The sequence below is a fragment of the Capsicum annuum genome, chromosome 6 (genome assembly GCF_002878395.1).
Source record: "Capsicum annuum cultivar UCD-10X-F1 chromosome 6, UCD10Xv1.1, whole genome shotgun sequence".
In the NCBI taxonomy this organism is placed as follows: Eukaryota; Viridiplantae; Streptophyta; class Magnoliopsida; order Solanales; family Solanaceae; genus Capsicum; species Capsicum annuum.
This window is the reverse complement of record NC_061116.1, coordinates 226,873,859-226,896,665: the sequence shown is the minus strand read 5'-3', so window position 1 is coordinate 226,896,665 and position 22,807 is coordinate 226,873,859. Positions and strand designations below refer to the sequence as shown.

Below are 22,807 nucleotides of genomic sequence, written 5' to 3'. Positions count from 1 at the left end.
TTCGTTTTGGGTGTTTCGGATTTGAGTTACTGATTTGTTTTCCTATATGTTTTTTTTTTTTTTTTTTTTGTTACTGGATTATAGATCTGAAGAAACTGAAGGGTGAAAGTGGTGATTGTGGATGAATTTTATGTATTGGATACAGTGATAGTGATTTTGATTTGCTGATAATCTGGTGATTGACAGTCTATTTAAAGCATTTCAAAGCCCCAATATGAATCTTTGACCTCTGTTGTTTCTTGTTAGATCTTCAGATAGTGAGTTATAGTTGAATTTGATTGAATTGGTTGTTGTCGGAAATGATTGTTGTTGCTCAGCATCGGAATCAGTTCCATGGGAGAAGCAGGGCACATGGTCCTGCTCGATTTGGGTCATATGGTTCACCTCCTTCTGGTGGGTTTAGGGAGGTAAATTGTAGGGCTTTTGAGTCCAGAGCAGGTTTATTTCAAACCCAATCGAAGTCTGTCAAGAAACCTGTCAACAAAAGAGCCTCCTCGGGTTTCTTGTCTCCCCAAAAGCGATCACCTTTAACACCACTGCCTGTTAATACTGTTAAGTTTTACTCTGAAGATCAGAAGAAATCAAGAAAACCAGGCAGAAGCAACACGATTACTATACCATTTAACCTCAATGGGGATGTTGGTTCTAGGAATGAGAATTCCTTGAGTGATGAGTTTCCATTCTCTGAACTATGGGCAGGGCCAGCTTATTCGAATTCTCCTCCTCCTAGTTCTCTGCCCATGCCCAAGTTATCCCTCAGGCCTAAGAGGGCTGCCTCTCTTGAATTTCCTGTTTCAGCATCTGATATTGATTTACGTCCCTTCGCCAAATCTGCACCAGCAACCCCAACCAGGGAGCGCAGCCCTTCTCCAGGAATTGTATTTGACAGTATTGACTTTGCGACACAGACTCTTCGTCGCATGCTCAACCTTGAAATTACAGATTAATGAATGTATGGTAGGAGTGCTGAGTAGCAGCTAAATATGGGGTTATATAGTTTTCGTATTAGGTAATAGTAGATGGTACATATGGTGAATAAAACAGTTTTTAGTTCAAAAGTTATCGTTTCACGTAGTGTTTGTCACGGTAGAGAGCAGCTTTAGCTCAGCAGTGAAGCTTCAACACCTGTTAACTGTGGTTGTTTAAAGGAAATTCGACATGAGCAATGACTGGTTGGTTGACTGTCTTTGGATACATTTGAAGTCCGTGCATTATGTGCAGATGTGGTTAGACTATGTGAGGTTCAACAAATGGAGTATGTGTGTGCTTGTGCATAGATAAGTAGAAGAAGCTGGGTGTTGAGTGGGATGCCCCTATAGATGTACAGAGAGCTAGAACACAATAAGTTGCTAACTAGCTAAACAGGGATGACATGCATCGACATACCTACCCGCTTTAGAACTAGACACACACCATAAAGGGAAGAGAACAGCAAAAGTAGGGCTGCATATCGGTCGGTTCGGTTCGGTTTTGAAGTTTATCGGTTTGACAATATGGACTATATTTCCTAATGGTTTAGCTTTATTACAAACCGATAGTCAAGATGAAGGAGGAGGGGGGGAGGGATAATATCTGATGATTTTTTTTTTCCCAAAAAGATGTATTGTCTAGTTATTTTTATTTTGTGATTGATTTTATGGACTTGTTTTCCTTTGAATCAATATGTTTTGTTTTGGCTTGCTGAATGTTTGATATAGTGAAGATTGCTGTTCTTATTTTTTGTTTCTGTTGATTTTATCTATTTATTTAACCTTTTTTTTTTCTCGCATCTGTTCTAGAGTTTTGGGAAATTTGGAAATAATCAATGGCAGCTCCAGGGGGACCTAGACCAAGGAATGCGCCTCCACCCAATTATAACCCTAATGCACTTGCTGATGGTATGCAAAATCTACAAGTAAATAGGCCCAATCAGCCACCAGGTGCTCCTAGGCCTAATACCCCATTTGGGCAGCAGCCACCTTTTGCTGGTGGACCACCTGCTAGTCGTCCAGGACCTCCACCGCCTGGTGTGTTCCCAAGAGGCCCTGCACCTCCTAGTGGTCCTCCACACACTGGATTGTCTCCTCCCGTGGTTCAGTCTGTTCCTCCCTTTACATCTCGGCCACCTCCTCCTGGTGTAATGCCTCCTTCTATGGGTGGTGCACCCCCGCCACCTGGGTCTTTGCCTTCTGGATTGGGTCCTCGTCCCGGGTCTCCGGGTCCTTTTTCTTCTTCGCCGTTGACAACAGGTCCTGCTGTGCCGCCACCATCAAGCATTTCTAGCTCGGTTAGTAATGGGCCACCGTCAGGTGGTCCAGGAATGATGCAGGGTGGAACACGTTTTCCTCCTCCAAGCAATGCAATGAGGCCACCATTTGGAGCTCCTCCACCAGCTATGGTTTCACCAGGCGCTTCTTCTCAGCCTTCAGGCATGCGCTCACCCTTTGGAAGTTCGTCATCTGTCAGCACGACACCAGTTACAGCACAACCACCACCACCATTTTCAGGATCATTTCAGAATGTGCCACCTCCTCCAGGTTCCTCCCCATTTGCAGCACCTTCTCAAGCCATGCCTCCACCCATGGGCGCTCCACACATGGGTGCTCCTTATGGAACACAGTCGTGGCAACTGCCACCCCATCAGGTGATCTTTATATGCCTATCTTACTATGCCTATCTTACTGTACTTGTTTTGCAAGGTGAATTCTATGTATTTTCCCAAAAGAAAAATTTGATATTATGTGCAAATGTTATTGAAGGAAAAATAAGAACTTTCCCTAAACCCATTAGCGAAGTGTAATTTATTTTGTAATCTATGGAGCTGAGAGATATATTTAGTTCTTGCCTGTGCTAGACTACAAAAGAAGTCCTAGGATTTGTATTTTTAATTTGCACCAACATCTTTTGGATCAACAAGCCACACAAGATGCGTTTTTAATCAAATTCTATGCGTGTATTTATTATATTTAATAACCAACAAGAAATGTTGGCCTGTTGGGTTCTGGCATCAAGGAATTACAATGGTTCAAGGGGGCTAATGTTGAAGAGATGCTTCATGACTTTTAGGATAGAATGATCAATAATATTCAGAAACCGGTTACTGTTTGGTGCTGTTGATGAGTAATGTGAGAATGATATCGAGACTCTGTTAATGACCAATTGGTAATACCGGAAAATTTGTTGTGGAAGTAGTAGGGTCTAAAAGTGAAGAAAAAAGCTACACTGTGAAGTGCTGTCATGACTTAAAATTTAGAAAGGGGTGGAAATAATTTTCTCGCTCCAACTTGGTATAAAAAGTCAAATATTCCTCCAGCTTTATGCAATTTTCCCTCATGCAATGTCTACTGTGCCCTTACGTTCTATGTACCTTCTTTTCTTTTTTCTATCTTTGATAGTTTAACTCATTTCATCTCTAGTTTATTACTCCCATAATAATCAATGATGTCATATTTTATTCATTCAGCGATAATCGTGAAGTATTTTGATGGATTTGTGATAAAATATTGAAATGTGCTGCTATTTTAAATAACTTTTATTTAGTAGTATGTGCATTATAAAATTTATCTTTTTCGTCAACACAAAACAGAGTTCAAATTCTCATTAACGAAATTACCTACATGAATTCTTTTTTCCTTTTGAACTTTGAATATGTTGTTTGGGGTTCTTCCATTAGTCGAAGTTATTAAATACTATATTTGATTACCCCATAAATAAAAAATATTTTTATTTATAAATTGTTATATTTTGGCTAGGTATTTTTCTATGCTTGAAAGTAATTAAAAAGATATATTCAGTATCACTTATTTACTTTGTCTAATCAATTCAAACTATAAATAGAGAAACCCTTTCATAAGTTTGTTGCAAAATCTGCCGCTATTTAAATAATTGTTATATTATATCTTGAGTGTATAAGTGCTTGTAAAAGAAAAATCTTAAGTGCACAAGTTTCCTCAAGCATGAAAAATTTAAACAGTATCAAAGTATATTGCACCACCTTTTCTGTTTGGCTGGACCATCCGAAAAGGATAACTTTAACATTTGAAGCTACAACAACCTGTCTATCCTTTCTTAATCAGAAGAGGTAAAAGGATCTCTGATAAAACTTATATTTAATTCAAAAAGACCCTTACGTGCATGGCACATTTCCAATGTGGATCACATGTTGGATCAAGTAAATTGGTTTCAGCATGCTTTTACTCCATTTCCTCTTTCATGTGAAGGTCATATCCTGATTTTACTTATTGACAGGGGGCTCCATCTTCGGCTATTCCTGGTTCCATGCAACCACCAAGTATGTATGGGATGGCGCCTCCTCTTCCAAATCAGGCAGTGGCTTCGATAACTTCTTCTATTGGCCATTCCAGCCCATCAAAAGTTGATCCAAATCAAATCCCGCGCCCTATTCCAAATGCTTCTGTAGTTCTGCATGAAACCCGACAAGGCTACCAAGCTAATCCCCCTCCGGTAAATTATTGTTTTATTTAGTACTGTTGCTTATACGGCTGAACCATCTTTTCTTCAAATGGTTATGCTTGCCTCCTAAAGCTTCTTACTAAACTAACTTTTTTGTTCTTGCTGCTGTTTCCTTTTTTCCTTTTATCCTTTTTTGTCCACTTGAAGCCTGCCACAAGTGACTATATTGTTAGGGACACTGGAAATTGCAGCCCACGGTACATGAGGTGTACTATTAATCAGGTAATAAACTTCTTTGCGTTGTTTTCTGTCTCTGTTATTCTTCCCTCTATGGTTTCTGCATTATACTCTTTCTTATTCTATGGAATGAGTAGCTTATTAACCATATATATATTTTTTTAATTAAAGCACTAATGGTAGATGATTTGGTCCTCTTTGTTTGTGTAACAGATACCGTGCACTGTTGACCTTTTGACAACCTCGGCAATGCAATTGGCTTTATTGGTCCAGCCCTTGGCTCTTCCTCATCCATCTGAAGAGCCCCTTCAGGTAAAGCATTTTTTGCCATCTATGTATTCTAATTTTAATAGCCTTTTTGTACCCTTATGTTTCATTATATGTGAACCTTTCTGTCTGGGCATGACATTTAAGTGGAGAGAACAAGAATTGTAGAATTTGTGGTTTTAAACATGCCGTGATATTTATGTGGCTATAAAATCATGTCATTGTGGGTGAAAAAGGAAGTTTAAAGTGAAATTATTTCTAAATGTAGAGTAACATCATTCTTTTCGAACAGGCTAAAAATGGAAGTGTGAAACCTTTGACGGAACATGCAAAGTAATAGTGTTCGAGGTAAATAATGGCATTCCTTTATGAAGGATGATATATGTTATATTTTATCCTAAGAGCATGAGGGAATAACAATTTGGAAGGAAAGAAACAACAAGACTTCTTTTGAGAAGGAATTAAAGGGACCTTTTGAGAACAAAAAAGATTCTATACTTAAAACTCAAGCACGGGTTTTGAGCCAAAGCTATTGGATTCTGCCAAACCCGTATCTTTAAGGCTGGCTCCTCCTTGCTTCCATGTCTCCAGTTTTTTCTCATCTGTTTCAACCTTTGATAGCTAGAGCTGTTTTGCACTTTCACCCATGTTGTAGGCCCAAGTAATTTGATAGTAGCTTAGCTACTTGTTGCCACATAACCGCTAATCTTGATTTTTATGTACCTCTCCAACTGAATCATTGTGGACTCTTTTTTTTTTTTTTTAGAAGGTAAGCAAGTTTTATATTAAAAGAAATAGACAGCCACAGGCTAGGATTCCGTCAGTTACAAAAACACTATTTTGGACTTCCTAATTTTGATCCACAACTAGGACATAGCCTCAAAGCAAGACAAAAGCAGAACTGTCTTGTATGTGATTAACCGAAAATTAAGTTATTATGTGCAAACAAATGATATTTGTAGTGTCAAGATCTTTATAAGTGATTATTACAATTAATTGTGTTTGTTGATATCTGTTGAAGTATTACTGGCTTGATTTGTTCTAAGATGTACAATTGACTGCAGTGACCCTAGGAGGTCAGGGCAGTGTGCTTTTTCTTTTTCTTTTTCTTATTGGTCCCAATGTAACTTTAAAAAAAAGACCCCTTTTCAACCAAAAACATCTCCGGTGGTCCTTCTGATCACTGGAATACCCCTTTTACTTCCTCTTTCTCTCAATCCTCCCCCTCCATAGTCACCAACACCCTATTGCGACCAAACCCCAGAAAACCTATCGCCGGAAACTACCCCACGCTCTCTCATGCACCACCCAGATCTCCCAGCTACCGCCGTCACGCGCCTCACGCACCGGCGCGTGTGACCATTCATTCAGTTTTTCAAATTATTCGGTTTCACCAACACTAATTTCCGGCTATTACCTACAGACTCAGGCCGTTACTCAAGACCTTTTTTGGTAGACTTGCCGGAATTGACCCTTTATCTTTCAAACAACCCAATCTTTACATCTTTTGATTTCTGTTTTACTAAGATCTTCGATTTCTAAACCTATGAGAGATAATAGAATATATATTTCAACCAAGGTTTTAAATCTTATGACATAACCAGATGGACTTCAAACAATGTTACATGGTACGACTGGGTGGAAAGGAGCAGAAATATGATGAGAAGGGTTACACTCAGTGAGAAGGTGTTGGAATGGATCTGCTTCATCCTCACAGAAGCATCAGTAGACCGAAAAAATCAGGTCAGAAGACGGAGATACAAGGACTAGATGGCAGATTTTTTTGGTACGAGGAAATACAATTCCCATGGGAGACATATGAGTATCTTGTCACTGAAGGGAGAGGATAGAGCAGTTATTATTGTACCCGAGTTAGACAGAAATGCTGGTTGGAAAAGTGTAGCATTTAAGATTCAAAGTTTCATTAAAAATCCACCACAGAAGGAGATACAGACATAATGCAAGCCAAATGTTTTAAATATGACCTATGCAAAAACATTTACAACCAGCAAATGGCAAAGCAATAGCTCTGAGATAGCCACAACCCAAGGAAAAGAGATTGAAACTAATGTTGCAGCCAAAATCAAAGATCAAGGAGTACTGGAAAGATGTATTTTTGGGTCTTTTGGTAACGCAAAAGCTGAAACACCCTCCCTTTCAGAAGTTAGATGATGGTCCTCGACGATGTGGAAGAAGGCGTTTGGGATTAATGTCTATGAGATGTTGGACAGCTGTTTTCTCTTTGAGTTTCCAAATAGATACATGGCGGAACAAGTTCTATAGGGAGAATGGCAGTGGAAGAAAACCAGCCTCAAATTAGAATGGTAGAACCATGCTGCAGGCTGCGTGCCTATCAATCACAAACCCAAATCCATCTGGATTAAGGCTTTGGGTCTACCAATGCACCTATGGACGGAAGAGGCTTGTTTGATGGGTCATGGGCTATCTGTGGTGACTTCAACGTCTGTAGATTTCCCTCTGAAAGAAAGGGTTGGAACAAGAGAAATTCAGCAATGAGAGTTTTCAGATTGCATCGAGGACTTGGACCTAATTAATCTACAACTGAGCAGTGGAAAGTATACCTGGTATAGAGGGGATAATCATACAACTGCATCAAGAATAGACAGGATAATGGTTTCCATAGAATGGAACAATCTCTTCAATAATCTAAAACAGACTACATTGCAAAGAGTGACCTCTGATCATGTCCCAATAGCTCTGCTTTGTGGACACTGGGAGCAATCTAATTCCCTTTAAGTTTGTAAATTGGTGGCTGAATCAAGAAGGTTTTGCTGAAAGGTTCAAGAATTGGTGGAGTGAATTTGAATTTTATGGGAAGCCAGACTACATCTTAGCATGTAAACTCAAAGCTCGCAAAGGGAAATTGAAAGAATGGAGTAGACAAGAACAATTTTCTCAATCAGATGGCTATGCTAGAATCTTAGTTGAATATTAGAGCCTTGACAGAGGAGGAAATCGCCAAGAAAGCAACACTGTTTATGGAGTATGAGGGGTGTTTAAGGAAGGAAGAAGTGGCCTGAAGACAAAGATCAAGGGCCTTATGGCTCAAGGAAGGGGATAGAAATACAAAGTTTTTCCATCAATCTACTTATACCCACAAAAGATATAATCACATTAATCAATTGGAAGTGCAGGGAGAGACCATAACTGATCCAAATAGAATTACGGAGGAAGCCATTTCCTTCTACAAGAAGTTATATATAGAACCTGAAGACGGGAGACCTCAAAATATTAGCAATCATCCTACCATCCTACCATCACTGAGGATGAGAATGAGGCACTGCAGGCAACATTTGAAGAGCAAGAAGTTTTTGAGTGCTTAAAGATGTGTGCTATTGACAAAACCTCTGGCCCTGATGGTTACACAATGGGTTCTATCTAACATGCTGGGAGATAATTAAACAAGACATAGCATTGATTCCTAAGAAGATAGGAGCAAAGGAGCTCAAAGACTTCAGACCTATCAGTTTAATTGGAAGCTTTTACAAGTTTATCTCCAAGGTACTGACAGAAAGGCTGAAGAAAGTCGTGGATAAGTTGGTAGACAAACAACAAATGGCTTTTATCTGAGGCAGACAAATAATAGATGCAGTGCTTATAGCTAATGAAGCAATTGATTCTAGAATGTCCCAAAGTAAACTTGGTATATTATGCAAACTTGATATCGAGAAAGCATATGACCACGTGAATTGGGATTTCATTCTGAGACAAATGGGGTTTGGTGAGAGATGGATCGGGTGGATCAACTTTTGTATGTCAACTGTGAAGTTTTTTGTGCTTATCAATGGTTCACCTGGAGGTTTTTTCAATGCACACCGAGGGATTAGGCAGGGAGACCCCCTATTTCCCTTCTTGTTCATCATAGCTATGGAAGGGCTAAATAACATGCTGAATATAGCCAAGGAAGCAGGAAGAATCCAGGGATTTGAAGTTAGCAAGGTAGCGGGAAACAGTGTGGAAATCACACATCTGCAGTATGTAGATGATACACTAATTTTTTGTGGGGTTGAGGAGGAGCAACTGATGATCTTAAGACTTATACTGGTTTACTTTGAAGCCATATCTGGTCTCCATATAAATTGGAACAAAAGCCACTTGTACCCAATTAATGTGGTTCCAGAGATGGATTATCTTTCTCGGATTTTGGGAGGAGTGGTGGGAAATTTGCCATCAGTATACTTGGGCATGCCTTTGGGTGCAAAGTCAAGAACCCAATTCTGGAGAAGTGTGAAAAGAAATTAGATAGATGGAGATCCCAATATCTATCTTTGGGAGGTAGACTGACCAGATAAATTTAGTTCTAGATGCTTTTCCTACATGTATGTTATCTATCTTTCATATACCTCAGTCAGTAATTCAGAGGTTGGACAAAATCAGAAGAAACTTCTTATGGCAAGGCAATTAGGAAAGGAAAGGCTTTCACTTTGTCAAGTGGAAGAATATCATTAGAAGCAAAGAAACAAGGTGGCTTAGGTATCAAGAATCTCAAAAACCAGAGCAAAGCTTTGAAGGTGAAGTGGCTATGGAGGTATCATTAGGAGGATAAAGCACTATGGGGTAGGGTGATCAAGAGCAAGTATGAGGAACTGAACAAATGGATGGCTAAAGAGGTAAATGCTCCATATGGTGTTAGCCTTTGGAAGTCAATCAGAATCTTCTGGCCTTTCCTCAATAATCAATCAACTGTCAAGGTTCTAAATGGTAGAAAAACTACTTTTTGGGCTGACAAATGGATGGGTGCTGAGAGCCTCAGAGATTTTTTTCCTGGCATCTTTGTTTTGGCTCAACATCAACAGAACACAATTGCTGATATGTGGTCGCAACAAGGATGAAATTTGGTCCTAAGAAGAAATCTAAATGATTGGGAAATTCATAGAATAGTCGAACTTTACAAACTACTGAGAGTTTTCAAGAAACACAGACTGGTGAGTATTATTTATGGTGGCATGGGCACAACAAAGGTAAAGGAAGGGTAAAGGAAGGGTATAAATAGACAAGTCTTAGTGACACAAATGTTAGTGACAATCAAGTCCTCAAATGGCCTTGGAAACATATCTAGAGAGTCAAAGTGCCATATAAAGTGGCATGCTTTACTTGGTTGTTAGCCAATGAAGCTGTTTTGACATTGGATAATGTGGCTAAGAGAGGTATCTCTTTATGCAACAGGTGCTCCTTATGTGGAAAGGATATGGAGACAGTAAGACCTTTTCCTGCACTGCAAATTCACTGTCCAGCTCTGGCAGATTTTCCTAAATCTCAGAGGCATTTCCTGGTATATGCCTAGTAAAATTGATGACTCTTTTCAGTTGGGAGGAAGCAGGAGTTGGGGCTACAAACAAGAAAGATAGAGGATGATGCTTGTATATGGTGGACTATATGGAGAGAGAGAAATGATAGATGTTTTGAGAATAGGGACAACAACCTACAAGAAGTCAAGCTTAAATGTATTTTGTTGTTTTGCTTTTGGTGTACCACTATTTACTCCAATGAGACTGAGTCAATCATAGATGTACTAGGGTCCATCTAGATTTTGGTTTTGCTTTGGGGAAGACTATACTTGTTTCTCATAGTTGTAAGTATGGTTTTTTAGTACTACCTAAGTACTGATTTAAATACAAATGTTACCATTGTCAAAAAACAAAAAAAGAAAAAGAAATGATCGTGATCCCTAGAGTGGAGATCGTTTTGGCTAATCATCATGGATCTTATGTTTATGTTTGTTATATATCTGTTATCATTTCTACTTGCTCTATATTCTAAACATGTAGGGTCACTTCTATCATGTAAATTGGTTTGTGTGGCTTACTTGACTGAAGAATGAAATAGTTTGTTAGTTCTTTTACCTACTTGTTGCTTTCCTTGATAGGTGGTTGATTTTGGGGAAAGTGGTCCTGTTCGGTGCTCCCGTTGCAAAGGCTATATAAATCCTTTCATGAAGTTCATTGATCAGGGAAGACGTTTCATTTGTAACTTTTGTGGTAAGAGTGAATTTCATTTATTTCCACGGAAGTTATGTGATATTTAGAGTCTAGAGTGGCTCTATATATTATTTAGAGACTCAAGATTGAAATGCAACATAGCATGGCCGTGATATTTTGTGAAACTACGGAATACCAAACAGAAGTATCAAATTTACATCGTTATTGATATTTTTCTGCTCCAACTAGTCTAGCAAAACACATAAGCGCATTCTCAGACGTCTAATATCCATTCTTACTGGTTAACTGAGAACATGTGAGCAGTCTTACTCTTACACCTTTCATTTCATAGGCTGCGAAGAAGAAAATTATCTTTAAACGTTGTCCTTTCTGGACCTAATTCAGATATAAGTTTTATTTGGAAGTGAGATTGATAGATATCAATACAATCCTTATAGGTTGACATGTCAGTCTATATGTGAAGCCTGCCCGTAAGCAACTTTATAAGTTAACTAGCGCTATGAAGTGGAACAGTAAAAGGAAAGAATTGTTGACTCGCTCTCTATCTCTCTTTCATTTTGGGGATAGTTCACTCACCTCTGTTAAATAGTCAAGGCATGGACGTCCGGCTTCGGCATTACACATGCAATTCTTTTTTTTTTTTTGGGTAAAGTAATTATTAATTGTATTAGAAAGGCATCACGTAGATGCAATGGTACAGGTAGCTAGAGAGAAAAAAACTGACTAAACTAAAAATAGCTTCAAAAACCTAGAAACATTTGAGCTCAGAAGCTAGGCAAAAGTTCTGTTAAACAGTCAAAAGAATGCTACCTTGATACTCTGTTAAATAAAAGTTAACGAGTTAACAAAATCTAAAAAGATATCGGTACCCTTTACAGGGGATAGGGGGTGCCAACTGTATAAGGTTACTAAGCATTTGGCCTTGAGAGAGGTGGGGGGAGTTGAGATCCCATCAAAATGTCTATGATTTCTTTCCTTCCAGATGGTCCAAAATATGACTGCAAGAATCATGGTCCAGATTCTTTTGATGAATTTGTCAACTCTCCAAGAAATCCAGCTAAAATATGCTTCTTTGATTCGACCTGGCATCACCCAATGAAGTCCAAAAATAGAGAAGAAAGCTGCAAGGTGGTTCACTGGTTCGTTGTAGCATCTGTTGGTGAGGATGATGCCTTTCTTTCTGAGATTCTCTTGAGTTAAAGAGACTTCATATAGTGCAATCCATGTGAAACAAGTGACTTTGAGAGGTTGTCTAGTTTTCCAAACATGCTTCCAAGGCCAAAGCTCAATTTGGCTATTCTGCGAGCATTTTACTCTGTAGAAATCTTTCACTGTGTAGGTTTCTGTATTGGAAGAGCCCTATAAGATCCTGTTAGCATTTCCATCTAGATGATAGGACATCAAGGACTCTAAGAGGAGCAGCAGATCATTGAGTTCCCAATCTTGGCGATTCCTTCTGAAAATAGTGTTCCATATGTTGCCATCTCTGTATTGTGCAATGGCTGCTTCCCTGTTGTTGGCTATTTGATAAAGGCTGGGAAAAACATTCTTTAATGCACTGTTTCCAAGCCATTTGTCAGACATTGTGAGCTTTGTAGGATACCTTCTGAAAGAAGACCTCTTGAAAGCTACTGATAAATTTCTAGGTCCCCTACTCCATGTGGTTCTCCGATCCTGTTGGTACGCCAATGTTTCTGTGCCCCATATTTGGCTAGGATGACATCTTTCCAATATCTAGCCTCTGCTTGGCCATAGCTCCATAGCCATTCTATGAGCAGTCCCTTGTTGTGAGTTTTCAGGTCCCTAATCCCCAAACCTTCTTGGGAATTAGGTAGGATCACTTTCTTCCACCTGACTAGTGAAAATTTTTGAGACACACTATTTCCTTCCCATAGAAATTTCTTTCTTAGAGCTTGTTTGGATAGACTAAAAAAAAGTGGCTTTTAAAAGGTTCTTTAAAAGTGCTTTTGAAAATGCTGAAACTTATTTTAAAAATAAGCAGTTACGTGTTTGGATAAAAGTGTTGAACTGGAAAAAAGTTGTTGATGTGTTTGGTAAACAAGTGTTGTTAAACACTTTTTTTGGTCAAAATGTCTGAAATCTCCTTAAAGCTGTTAATAAATGTAGAGTTGATTGTTATTAATTTTTATTTCTAAAATGATTCAAATTAAAATTAATATATATATTTTTAATTTAGTTTTAATATATATAATATTTTCATGAATGACCGTTAAATTTGTGCTCTAAAAAAATCTTTTTTCTTGGTTAAAAGAGTTTAAATCATCAAACAAAATATATATGTTACTAATCATTATAATTACATTAATAGATAAATAGTTGATCACAAATGATATTATTTGTTTGCTAAAATGACTCTTAATTGAAAAATATATTACTCGTTGATTGAGTAATGACTATATCACTATTAAAACATTGTCGAATACGAACATTGCGTCGTCAAATATACATGAATCGTTCACTAATCGTTCATGAAGTTGTATATCTTCAGTGAATGTTCTCCATATATCTTGGTTGGTGAGTTGTTTTTTTTTCCTTAGAGAAATTCATATGTTGTACAATAATAATTGTCTAAATTTAAAAGAATATATTAAAGAATGAGAATAATACATAAAAATCATATTTCTCTTTATCAAAAAGAAAAAAAAAAATCTTTATCAAAAAATACATAAAAATCATATTTCATAAATTAGAAGTTTCACACAAAAGAGGTACTAATATGGCTAGAGTTAAGTTCGCCATAAATACAAAAAGTGGAAATGTTTAATTAATACAAGAAGAAGTGTGTTGTAGTGAAAGAGAAGTGTGTTTTGGGGTTACAAGAGGGTAATTTTGGAATAAGTAAGAATTATAAAGGACACAAATGTCTTTTACTTGGTCAATTTTTAATGGATTATAAGCTAAAAAGAAAAAGTAAGGAATGGGCAACTTCTAGCTTTTGGCTTTTAAATAGCGAAAATTAACTTTTTTTAAGCAACTTTTAAATTTGCCAAACAATCCTAAAAGTGAAAAATGGCTTGGAAGCCATGTTGACCAACTTATAATCTTATCCAAACACCCTCTTAAGCTGTCAATTTGCTTTGTCACTGAACCTTGTATGGGAAAGAGGGACATAATGTAGGTGGGAATACTATCAAGTACACTGCTGATTAGTGTAAGTCTGCCTCCTAAAGAGAGAGATTGCATCTTCAGGTTGCTAGTCTCTTCTCCATTCTTTCAATTGCTCCATTCCAAACATCAGTAACCTTAAATTTTGCTCGTAGTGGCAATCCCAAGTAGGTAGTTGGAAGAGTTCCAGTTTTGCAACTAAGAATGTCAGCCAGATCATTTAAGTTGGGGACTCCATTTACTGGCTAGCTTTTGTTCTTGATCATGTTGATGTGAAGTCCAGAAATTGATTCAAAGACCATGAGAGTGATGTTGATTTGCCGCACTTGTTGTCTGTTTGCTCCACCAAAAGCCAAATTGTCATCTGCATATAGCAGATGTGAGACTGTAACAGCTGTGCTAGGGTCATTGCCAACTTGGAATCCCTGAATCCATTGAAGTTCTCTAGCTCTAACTAGCAATTGAGTGAGCTCTTCCATTGCCAAGATAAACAGAAAAGAAGAGAGGGAGTCCCCGTCCCTGAGACCCTTTTGGGATAGAAGAACCATACTGGACTTCTATTCACTACCGGGCCTATTCATATGGTACCTAACGTAATTCTATGATACTGTGGGACTTCGGGGCTCTCCGGTTCAGCTAGGTACATAGTTCCGGAATTTATACGCGAATCAAGATCGATAAAAGGAAGTTTTACAATCACCGACTCAAAATGGCCTCCATGGTTCAGATTCCTTTTAAAGGTTTTGGTAAAAATCAAGGATGCCTACTTTTATCACATCCTCATCCTCAGTGATTTCTCCTTCAATTTTCAGCTTGTCAATACTGTTGCCTCTTCTGTGTGAATTTGCCATTCTTTGGAAGAACTTAGTGTTCTTGTCCCCTTCTTTTAGCCATAGACATCTGGACTTTTGCCTCCAAGAAATTTCCTTAGCAATTGCTATCTGTTTGAGGTCTAGTTTCAGACTTAAAGCTTTCAATTTCTCTTCTGTTCTATTTTCCCTGTGTGGAGCAATTTGTTCAAGGAATCCCAGCTCTTCCAGAACCTTATTCCTCTGATAATCTAGTTTGCCACAGACCTCTCTATTCCATTTACTGATATCTCTTTTCAGGTTCCTCAACTTTTAAGTGAGGACAAAGGCCATCAGCTTTTGTTAATCAATCGCATTCACAACTTGAAATGTAGAAACCATTTCAATTTCTTAATACTGCATGTTTAATGAAAATGTGCTGTTATGCAGCTCTTATCTCATGTTTCTTGCCGTCCTTGTTGCAGGACATACCGATGAAACTCCTCGTGACTATCAGTGCAACTTAGGTCCAGATGGCAGGCGTAGGGATGCTGATGAGAGGCCTGAACTATGCCGAGGAACTGTTGAGTTTGTCGCTACGAAGGAATATATGGTTGGTACTTTTTGGGCACATTGGTTAAGGGATGTGATTGCATGACGTTATAGGAGTAATGCCATATTAAGTAGACATTCCAAGCTCTGAACTTTCTGTTTTGCTAGCTTTGTGCTTTCAAATCTAACATCTGAAGTTGTTTTGGTATTTGCTGAAGCTAACCAGAAAAGAGTGACTAGAATACACAGGATTCATATTGCAATATTAACTATTGGGATTGATGCTGGTATAAAAATACAACAACAACAACATACCCTGTGGTCAAATAAGTAATAATAAAATAAAACATTAACTTGAGATTGAGTCATAATGGATTGGTATGCGGAAAGTTTGCAGTTCACTAGCACCGTTTTTGCTATATTCCAAATGCCGGTTCTTGTGTAGTTTTCCAGCACCAGGTTGTTGCTATCGGCATGCTATTCTGTTGCTGATTTTAGACTTTAGGAGGAAACAGTTGCTCTGTATATCTTTTGTTACAAAATTCTTTTCAGCATTGAAAGTAGTAAAAAAACAACATATACAGAGAGAAGCTAAAGAGGAATATGGTGAGAAGGAGAAGGGTCCACTGAGCAATGAGCGGGATACGTGAGATGTTGAACTGTGGCAGACTTGTCAATTTACTGCTCCTAGAGTACTATGCAATCTGTTAACAGCGCATGGGTTGAGGGGGTCGGTAGTGTGGACGAGTAGGATCTCAAGTTTAGAAAATTAAACTAATACTTCCACAGAGACATTTATCGACAGAAGTTCTAAATCAATGTAGATATAGCTTAGAACCTACTCTATGTTGCGAGTTGATTTGATGCTCTCCTTTTTCGTTGATGCACTCCTTTCTTTGGTCTAGAGAATTCCTTAATTCAATTTTGTAATTTTGTCTTGTATTTCAGGTTCGGGATCCAATGCCAGCTGTGTATTTCTTCCTGATAGATGTTTCCATGAATGCCATACAGACTGGTGCAACTGCAGCTGCTTGCAGTGCAATCAGCCAAGTTATTTCTGATCTCCCTGTAAGTCTATTGGTTGTTTATGATGATGCAACATGCATTTTTTTTTTTTTACCTTTAGATTAGAGGGAAAAGTATTTGGCGTGTCTTCTCAAGTGGAGTCATCATAAATTAATCACTTTTTATACTAAAATCAGTGAGATTAACTAGAACTTCTGATGTAGCGAAGCAATTATCTGTGTAATTTGTCTGTTGTGATGATGAGATAGGTTAGTTTTTTATGCGTCTGAATTGTGGAAAGCCTAGTTGTCTCCATTCTGAATAATGCGATGCTGCACGAATGCTGCTTGATCACTTTGTTTTATCCAAGAGGTCATTAAAAAAAGAAGAGATTATGATGTGATAATCTGTGTAGATTTGCATTTCCTTAAGTGATGGCTTATAATAAATCAGAAGGTAAAAGGAAAACTATGAATGTGACAAAAAGATTCAGGTGAACCCTTGCTTTGATTGTGGGGTTTTTTCTTGGCATCTGGTGTCATTCTAGTTGAATGGACCATAGAATGATCTGGTAGAAATCAATCTATGATCTAATGGAATTCGGGAGAGATGGGATCGGTCAAGTGGTAGAATGACATGTGCACTGAGAGGCAAGAGATTAGGGAGTCTATTCTATTTGTGATATAGTTCAGCTAAGATGCATTTCTTTACAATTTTAATGCACAATATGAATTCTTGGAGAGTTAAAGAGTTGTCTTTGACATTGAAAACTTATTATTGCAGGATGGTCCTCGGACATTGGTTGGAGTTGCTACATTCGACTCAACTATCCACTTTTACAATCTCAAGCGTGCATTGCAGCAGGTTCAACATATCCAAATGAGTTTATTCTGCTAAATTAAGCTTTAGAATAGAATCTAAAATTAAAAAATGCTTTGTAACCAGTTAATGTTACCTTATTTAAAAAAAAAAAAAGATGCTTTGGAATCAGTGTTAAATCTTAATCAGTTATCTTTGCCATTTTTCTCTTTGTTGAGGTAATGATGAATTGACAATTACTTTTGAGGGTAAAATGCAGAACTACTAAAATGATTCCTGTTGGATTTCAGAAATGTGTTGCCAAGATGATTAGCTAAATGCCATTTCTTGAAGAATTTCTTTGCAACAACAACAACATACCCAGTGAAACTAGTGAGGTTTAGGGAAGGTAGAGCGTACTCAGACCTTACCACTACCTCGTGGGAGGTAGAGATTCTCTTTCCAAAAGACCCTCGGTTCTTCGTAAAGAATTTCTTTAGTGAAAATAAAATAAAAATCTGTAACCAAGTGTATGTTGCTCGGGCTCTTCAAAAATGTCAAATAGTGCATGTCGGATCCTCAAAAAATTGTGCATTTTTGTGGATCCGACACAGGTATGACAACATTTTTGGAGAGTTCGAGCAAAATTAGACATATCTGGGAAGCAGAGTTAGTAGTACTTACTAAAACAAAGTAAAATTGTTGTTGTTTTCCTTTTTCGTTTGTCTTGTCCATGATTTAGTCATGGATTGCAGGAAGAAAATATTAGCCTTCAAAAAGAGTACTTTATGACTTCTCAACTATTCTGCCTTAATTAGTTGCTCTTCTCCTTATTGTTGGATTTCTTCATTTTGCTTAATTATGCAGTTCTTCATTTTTCTTCTCTGGTATAGTTGGATTCTATTTCACTTGTTCCATTGTTCTCTAATATGACCTGTTCATTGTTCTTTAATATGGATGCTAAACTGTGGGATTAGGGTTGTGGCAAATGGTTTAGGTTGGTGAAGTGCTTGTTTTCTGATAAGTTTATTCTGGATCTACCTTTGCAGCCATTAATGCTAATAGTCCCTGATGTCCAAGACGTTTACACCCCCCTTCAGACTGATGTTATTGTGCAGCTGTCGGAGGTTAGTTCTGCAAGATGTTGTCTAACTTCTGTTCATTTTCCCCTTAAGACTATGAGTGCGCCCTATGAAAGTTGTTACTTGTTTGTGTTTTCAGTGCCGTCAACACCTAGAGCTTCTCCTAGAAAGCATCCCAGCTATGTTCCAGAACAACAGGATTGCTGATTCAGCTTTTGGTGCTGCTGTCAAGGTATCAGTGCTTTACATGAAATTATATTCCCAAGGTATCAGTGCTTTACATGAAATTATATTCCCAAGTTATCATTTGGAATATAAATCCACTTGTTTTATATTGCCTTTTTAAAAAACAAATTCCTCGTTAATTCATAGATGGAATAAGTATTTTCTGCATTCCCTCTATAATGTGAGTAGTTAGGTCATCACAGTTTCCTGAGACTTTTCCATTCTTAGAAAAAGATTGGAAAAATTTAGTAGTATTATGTCTCTACATGCAGATGCAGGGGCAGGTCCAACCTTACAGTAACGGGTTCATCTAAACCCGATACTTTCAACTTAGAGCATAAGTTTATGTGTAAAAATTGACTAAAATCGCACTAAATGGTAGGTATGAAGCCATAAATTTAAAAATATGTAGTGGTCAATGAAGTGGGTTGAGAATCACGAGGTCTCATGTTCAAATCTCAGCAGAGACAAACACTAGGTGATCTCTTCCCATTTGTACTAGCCTTGGTTGACAAAGTCAACTAGTATCTATTGCTGGTGGGAAGTGACAAATATCACATTGAATTAGTCGAGGTGCGCGCAAGCCAGCTTGGACACCATGGTTATCGTTCTTTTTAAAAAAAAAAGAATGTGTCCAATGCTAAGAACATTAAAGATTGATCCCATAGAATTTAAATCTGGGATCTCCCTCATGCAGATGATTGATGCAAGTCTAACCACATCAGTCTATGATGGATTATCATATAGACTGATTCTTACTTCGTGTTCTGTTACTTCAGGCTGCTTTCTTGGCAATGAAAAGCACTGGAGGCAAACTTCTTGTGTTTCAATCAGGTAAGGTGCTAAATGCAGTTAACTTATCCTGTATTAGTAAAAAATCAAGACGGTAATATTGTCCGCATGCTTGCATTTAAACATCTTTTTATCTTTGATCCCCCACGCCTCGTTTACAATGCACTGCTGATCGACTGTTTTGCTTTCATTAATTTATGCTTAACTTCTCTTTCCAATGCAATCTGACTAAATAGGATGATACGTAACAGGATTGCTTTCTACAGCACTATCTGGTTCTTCTAAAATTGAAGTATTTCTACAATAGCTATGTTTAGATTATGTTTTCAGTAAATTCCTGTGATGAAACTCTCCATCAAATATCTGGACCAAATGCTTTGTAAGATCGAACTATGTTTTTGGCAATTGCCTTATAGTTCTTCACCTGGTGCATCAACTAGTTCATAGGACCTGTAAATGATCTGTTGCATGAGCCGTGCAACCTTGAGTCCTTGACTACACAAATTGTGATACAATTCTAAGTGTTGGCTGTACTTGTTCTGTTTTATAGTCCTGCCATCTACTGGTGTTGGAGCCCTTTCTGCTAGAGAGGCTGAAGGAAGAACCAATGTATCAGCTGCAGAAAAGGTAAAATTATTGAACCAGTTTTTAGTTCTTCAGCATATATCTGTCTCACTTTTAGATTATTTCTACCTACTGTCCCCTAGTGTTTGCCCCTCATTTCATATTTTGGATGTGGAAAGACATTGCTCGTTTATAATGTGGTCTCTGCCCATAAAGTTGTCCATATTGTGCTGAATATATAGAAGCTTCTAATATTGTCACTAAGAGGATTAAGTTCGAGAGATGATGTCTTTTAACTGTCAACTTCTTATTAAAGAGAACATTGGAAATTAAATAGTCTTTTCTATTTATTGATATCAAAATGTCTGCTTGAAATTTGACTACTAGAGCATGTACAATAATGTATGGTCAGAAATAGAGGTTCAGTAACTTGACTGAAGTTCTTTAAGCTGCTAATCACTTATTTGAGTCGTCGCCTCTGAGAAATGAATGTTAGCGTGTTCATCATTTCGTGAAAATGTCTGTTCTTCATTGCACTCTTGAATCATTGTCTTAAATCGTGGAGCATAATAATCATTTTTCTTGTGTGGTAAATGAGAGTGCTCTTTGTGGCTATCAATTTTCTTCTTAAATCTTGTGTTTAGGTGTATTCCTATTAAGATTTCACCAGACTGGGCTTATCAGTTTTTTACTCGTTGATCAGTTTTCTTAGAACAGATGAATGTTTTATGCCAATGGTGTTTTTCTGGTACACTGAGGTACTTTTAGTGGAATCCTGTAAGCATTGGATAAATGAAACTGGACTCCATCTGAGTTTTGTAATGTACATATTCAGCGCTAACGTCTTATGCCGAAAAAAGAAACCACGACATTGCTTCTTCAGAAGAGTTGTAAATTTTCCAATTTCAGGAGGCTAACAAGTTACTCCAGCCAGCCGACAAAAATCTGAAGACAATGGCCATTGAGTTTGCTGAGTATCAGGTGAGAATTTATATGAAAAGCCCGTGGCAGTAATGATTCATTAAAATAAAATAGGATTAAGAACGCCTTTTGGTCTTTATTTTTATAATCGTTCACTTTATTAATTAGACCTCAACTGCTTCAGGTCTGTGTTGACGTGTTTCTCACAACTCAATGTTATGTAGACATTGCCTCCATTTCAGTCATTCCTAGGACCACTGGTGGGCAGGTAACTGTGACGCTTGTTACTATTTTAGCTTGTCTTCTTCCCTAGGGTCTTGGTTATGGTGCAACTTACTGTTCATGAAATTTATCAACAATCTTATGATGCAGCCACTTCACTTCATGTTCCTTTTGATATTTTTACATCTAAGCTTTGAGCTTTATGGTTGTTTCATTTGTGTCAGGTGTATTACTATTTCCCGTTTTCTGCTCTTGCTGATACTGCCAAGCTATACAATGATCTTCGATGGAATATCACTAGGCCCGAAGGGTTTGAGGCAGTAATGCGTGTAAGATGTAGTCAGGTATGCTCCCCAGTTTTCGGATCTTCCTTTGCTTCTCTCGTAGGAGAAGTGCCATACCTAATTTATGGAAAGTGAAACTGAGCTCGCATGCTGACCGTGTTCTATTTGCAGGGAATTCAAGTTCAGGAGTACTCTGGCAATTACTGCAAAAGAATTCCAACAGATGTTGATCTACCTGCGGTTTGTCCCTCTATCACATCCCCTCCCCCAAACACACACACAGACAATTATGCATTTCCCAAGCATGAAGTAGAACTACAACTTAGATGGAATTTGATAAATGAACTATGCACATCTTTATTACTGTAAAAGAATTCCATTAGATGCTGATCTACCTGCAGTGCAGTTTATCCCTCCTCCTTTAGAAGACTATTATGCACTTTCCAGAGTACAACCACACAGCTGAGATAGAATTTGATATACAAACTAAGCTCATCTGTATGAAGTTCGAAGCATTTGTAGGACATTTCTTGGGCTAATACCAAATCTCTTTTATTATGTTGGCTACTTTTGATATTTCACCATTGACTCCCTGCCTGATTTACTAAGTGAGCTTCCAACAGTGTGGGTTTCTCCACCATCCAGAGTTTGGTCCTGTTCTTTTGGTGAGTTTTGGGGGTGTAGATGATGCAGCTGAGAAAAAGCATGTGTTGTGACATGTTCATTCGTCACTCGTTTATCAACTATATTTTTATCCGCCTTTTTTCATATCTAGATGAAGCTTTTAAGTCATCTTTTCAGATTGTCCATTGCCAAATTCAAATGAATGTTACATGGGCCATTAATGTGAAAACTCACATGTCCAAAAGTACCCAAAGGTGCTTATGTTCTAAGTTACATGTTTTGGGAGAACCTTATGAGTTGATATCTCCTTTCAAAGGGGGTTACGTTAATCTAGAGGCTTGCTAGTTGGCAAAAAAGATATTTATCCAAAGGAGGGAAAGAAGTGCTTATTAAGTGCACATTATCAAGCATCCCCACTTAATTTTTGTCTTTGTTTCATGCTCCTATCAGTGTTACAGGAAAATTGGAAAGACTTCAAAGAAACTTTCTTTGGATTCGGCAAACGGGGCAAGAAAACATTATTTGGTCAGATGGGAGAAGGTGAATTCGCCTAAAAATTGGGGAGGGTTGGGTGTGAAAGACTTAAGGGTATTTAATAAAGCTTTGCCGGGAAAATGTTTATGGAGATTGGGGATAGAGGTTCATTCTTTTTGGTGAGGGGTGATAGTAGAAAAATATGGGGTGATTGAAGGGGGGTGGAGAACTAATGAAATCAATATGGTGTATGGCTAAAGGAATATTATGAAGGGATGGGCTGATTTTGAGGTTAACATCTCGTTCAGGGTAGGGGATGAGAGAAGTCGGTTTTTGGGAAAACAAACGGTGTGGAGATGTGGTACTAAAAGATGAGTTCCCGAGCTTCTATAGGATTTCTTGTCAGAGGGAGGCGGTTGTCCATCATATTAGAGGGTTAAAAGGAAAAGAACATTTTGGGATTTGAGGTTTAGGAGGAATTTTCAAGACTGGGA

General features: G+C 37.9%; 2 protein-coding genes across 8 annotated transcripts in view; both read left to right on the top strand.

The window, feature by feature from the left end:
* LOC107875267 (protein transport protein Sec24-like CEF) overlaps positions 1 to 22,807 on the top strand; it is a 29,072-nt gene that overhangs the window by 1,061 nt on the left and 5,204 nt on the right. For 2 of the 7 annotated variants that reach the window (XM_047414255.1, XM_047414253.1), the window contains exons 2-18: positions 85 to 175; positions 1,779 to 2,623; positions 4,228 to 4,443; positions 4,600 to 4,674; positions 4,843 to 4,941; positions 10,784 to 10,895; positions 15,256 to 15,383; positions 16,271 to 16,390; positions 17,111 to 17,191; positions 18,175 to 18,252; positions 18,347 to 18,439; positions 19,212 to 19,266; positions 19,775 to 19,851; positions 20,698 to 20,769; positions 20,894 to 20,977; positions 21,156 to 21,275; positions 21,387 to 21,455. In XM_047414255.1, coding sequence (XP_047270211.1) covers positions 1,805 to 2,623; positions 4,228 to 4,443; positions 4,600 to 4,674; positions 4,843 to 4,941; positions 10,784 to 10,895; positions 15,256 to 15,383; positions 16,271 to 16,390; positions 17,111 to 17,191; positions 18,175 to 18,252; positions 18,347 to 18,439; positions 19,212 to 19,266; positions 19,775 to 19,851; positions 20,698 to 20,769; positions 20,894 to 20,977; positions 21,156 to 21,275; positions 21,387 to 21,455 — 2,298 coding nt within the window. In that variant the 5' untranslated portion in view covers positions 85 to 175; positions 1,779 to 1,804. Of the gene's footprint in view, positions 1 to 84; positions 258 to 1,776; positions 2,624 to 4,227; positions 4,444 to 4,599; positions 4,675 to 4,842; positions 4,942 to 10,783; positions 10,896 to 15,255; positions 15,384 to 16,270; positions 16,391 to 17,110; positions 17,192 to 18,174; positions 18,253 to 18,346; positions 18,440 to 19,211; positions 19,267 to 19,774; positions 19,852 to 20,697; positions 20,770 to 20,893; positions 20,978 to 21,155; positions 21,276 to 21,386; positions 21,456 to 22,807 lie in introns of all 7 variants that reach the window. The other 5 variants (XM_047414254.1, XM_016721907.2, XM_047414256.1 and 2 more) reach the window with 4 other exon arrangements.
* Positions 300 to 947, top strand: LOC107873768. Its single transcript, XM_016720712.2, has one exon. The coding sequence runs from the start codon at positions 300 to 302 to the stop codon at positions 945 to 947; it is 648 nt and encodes a 215-aa protein (XP_016576198.2).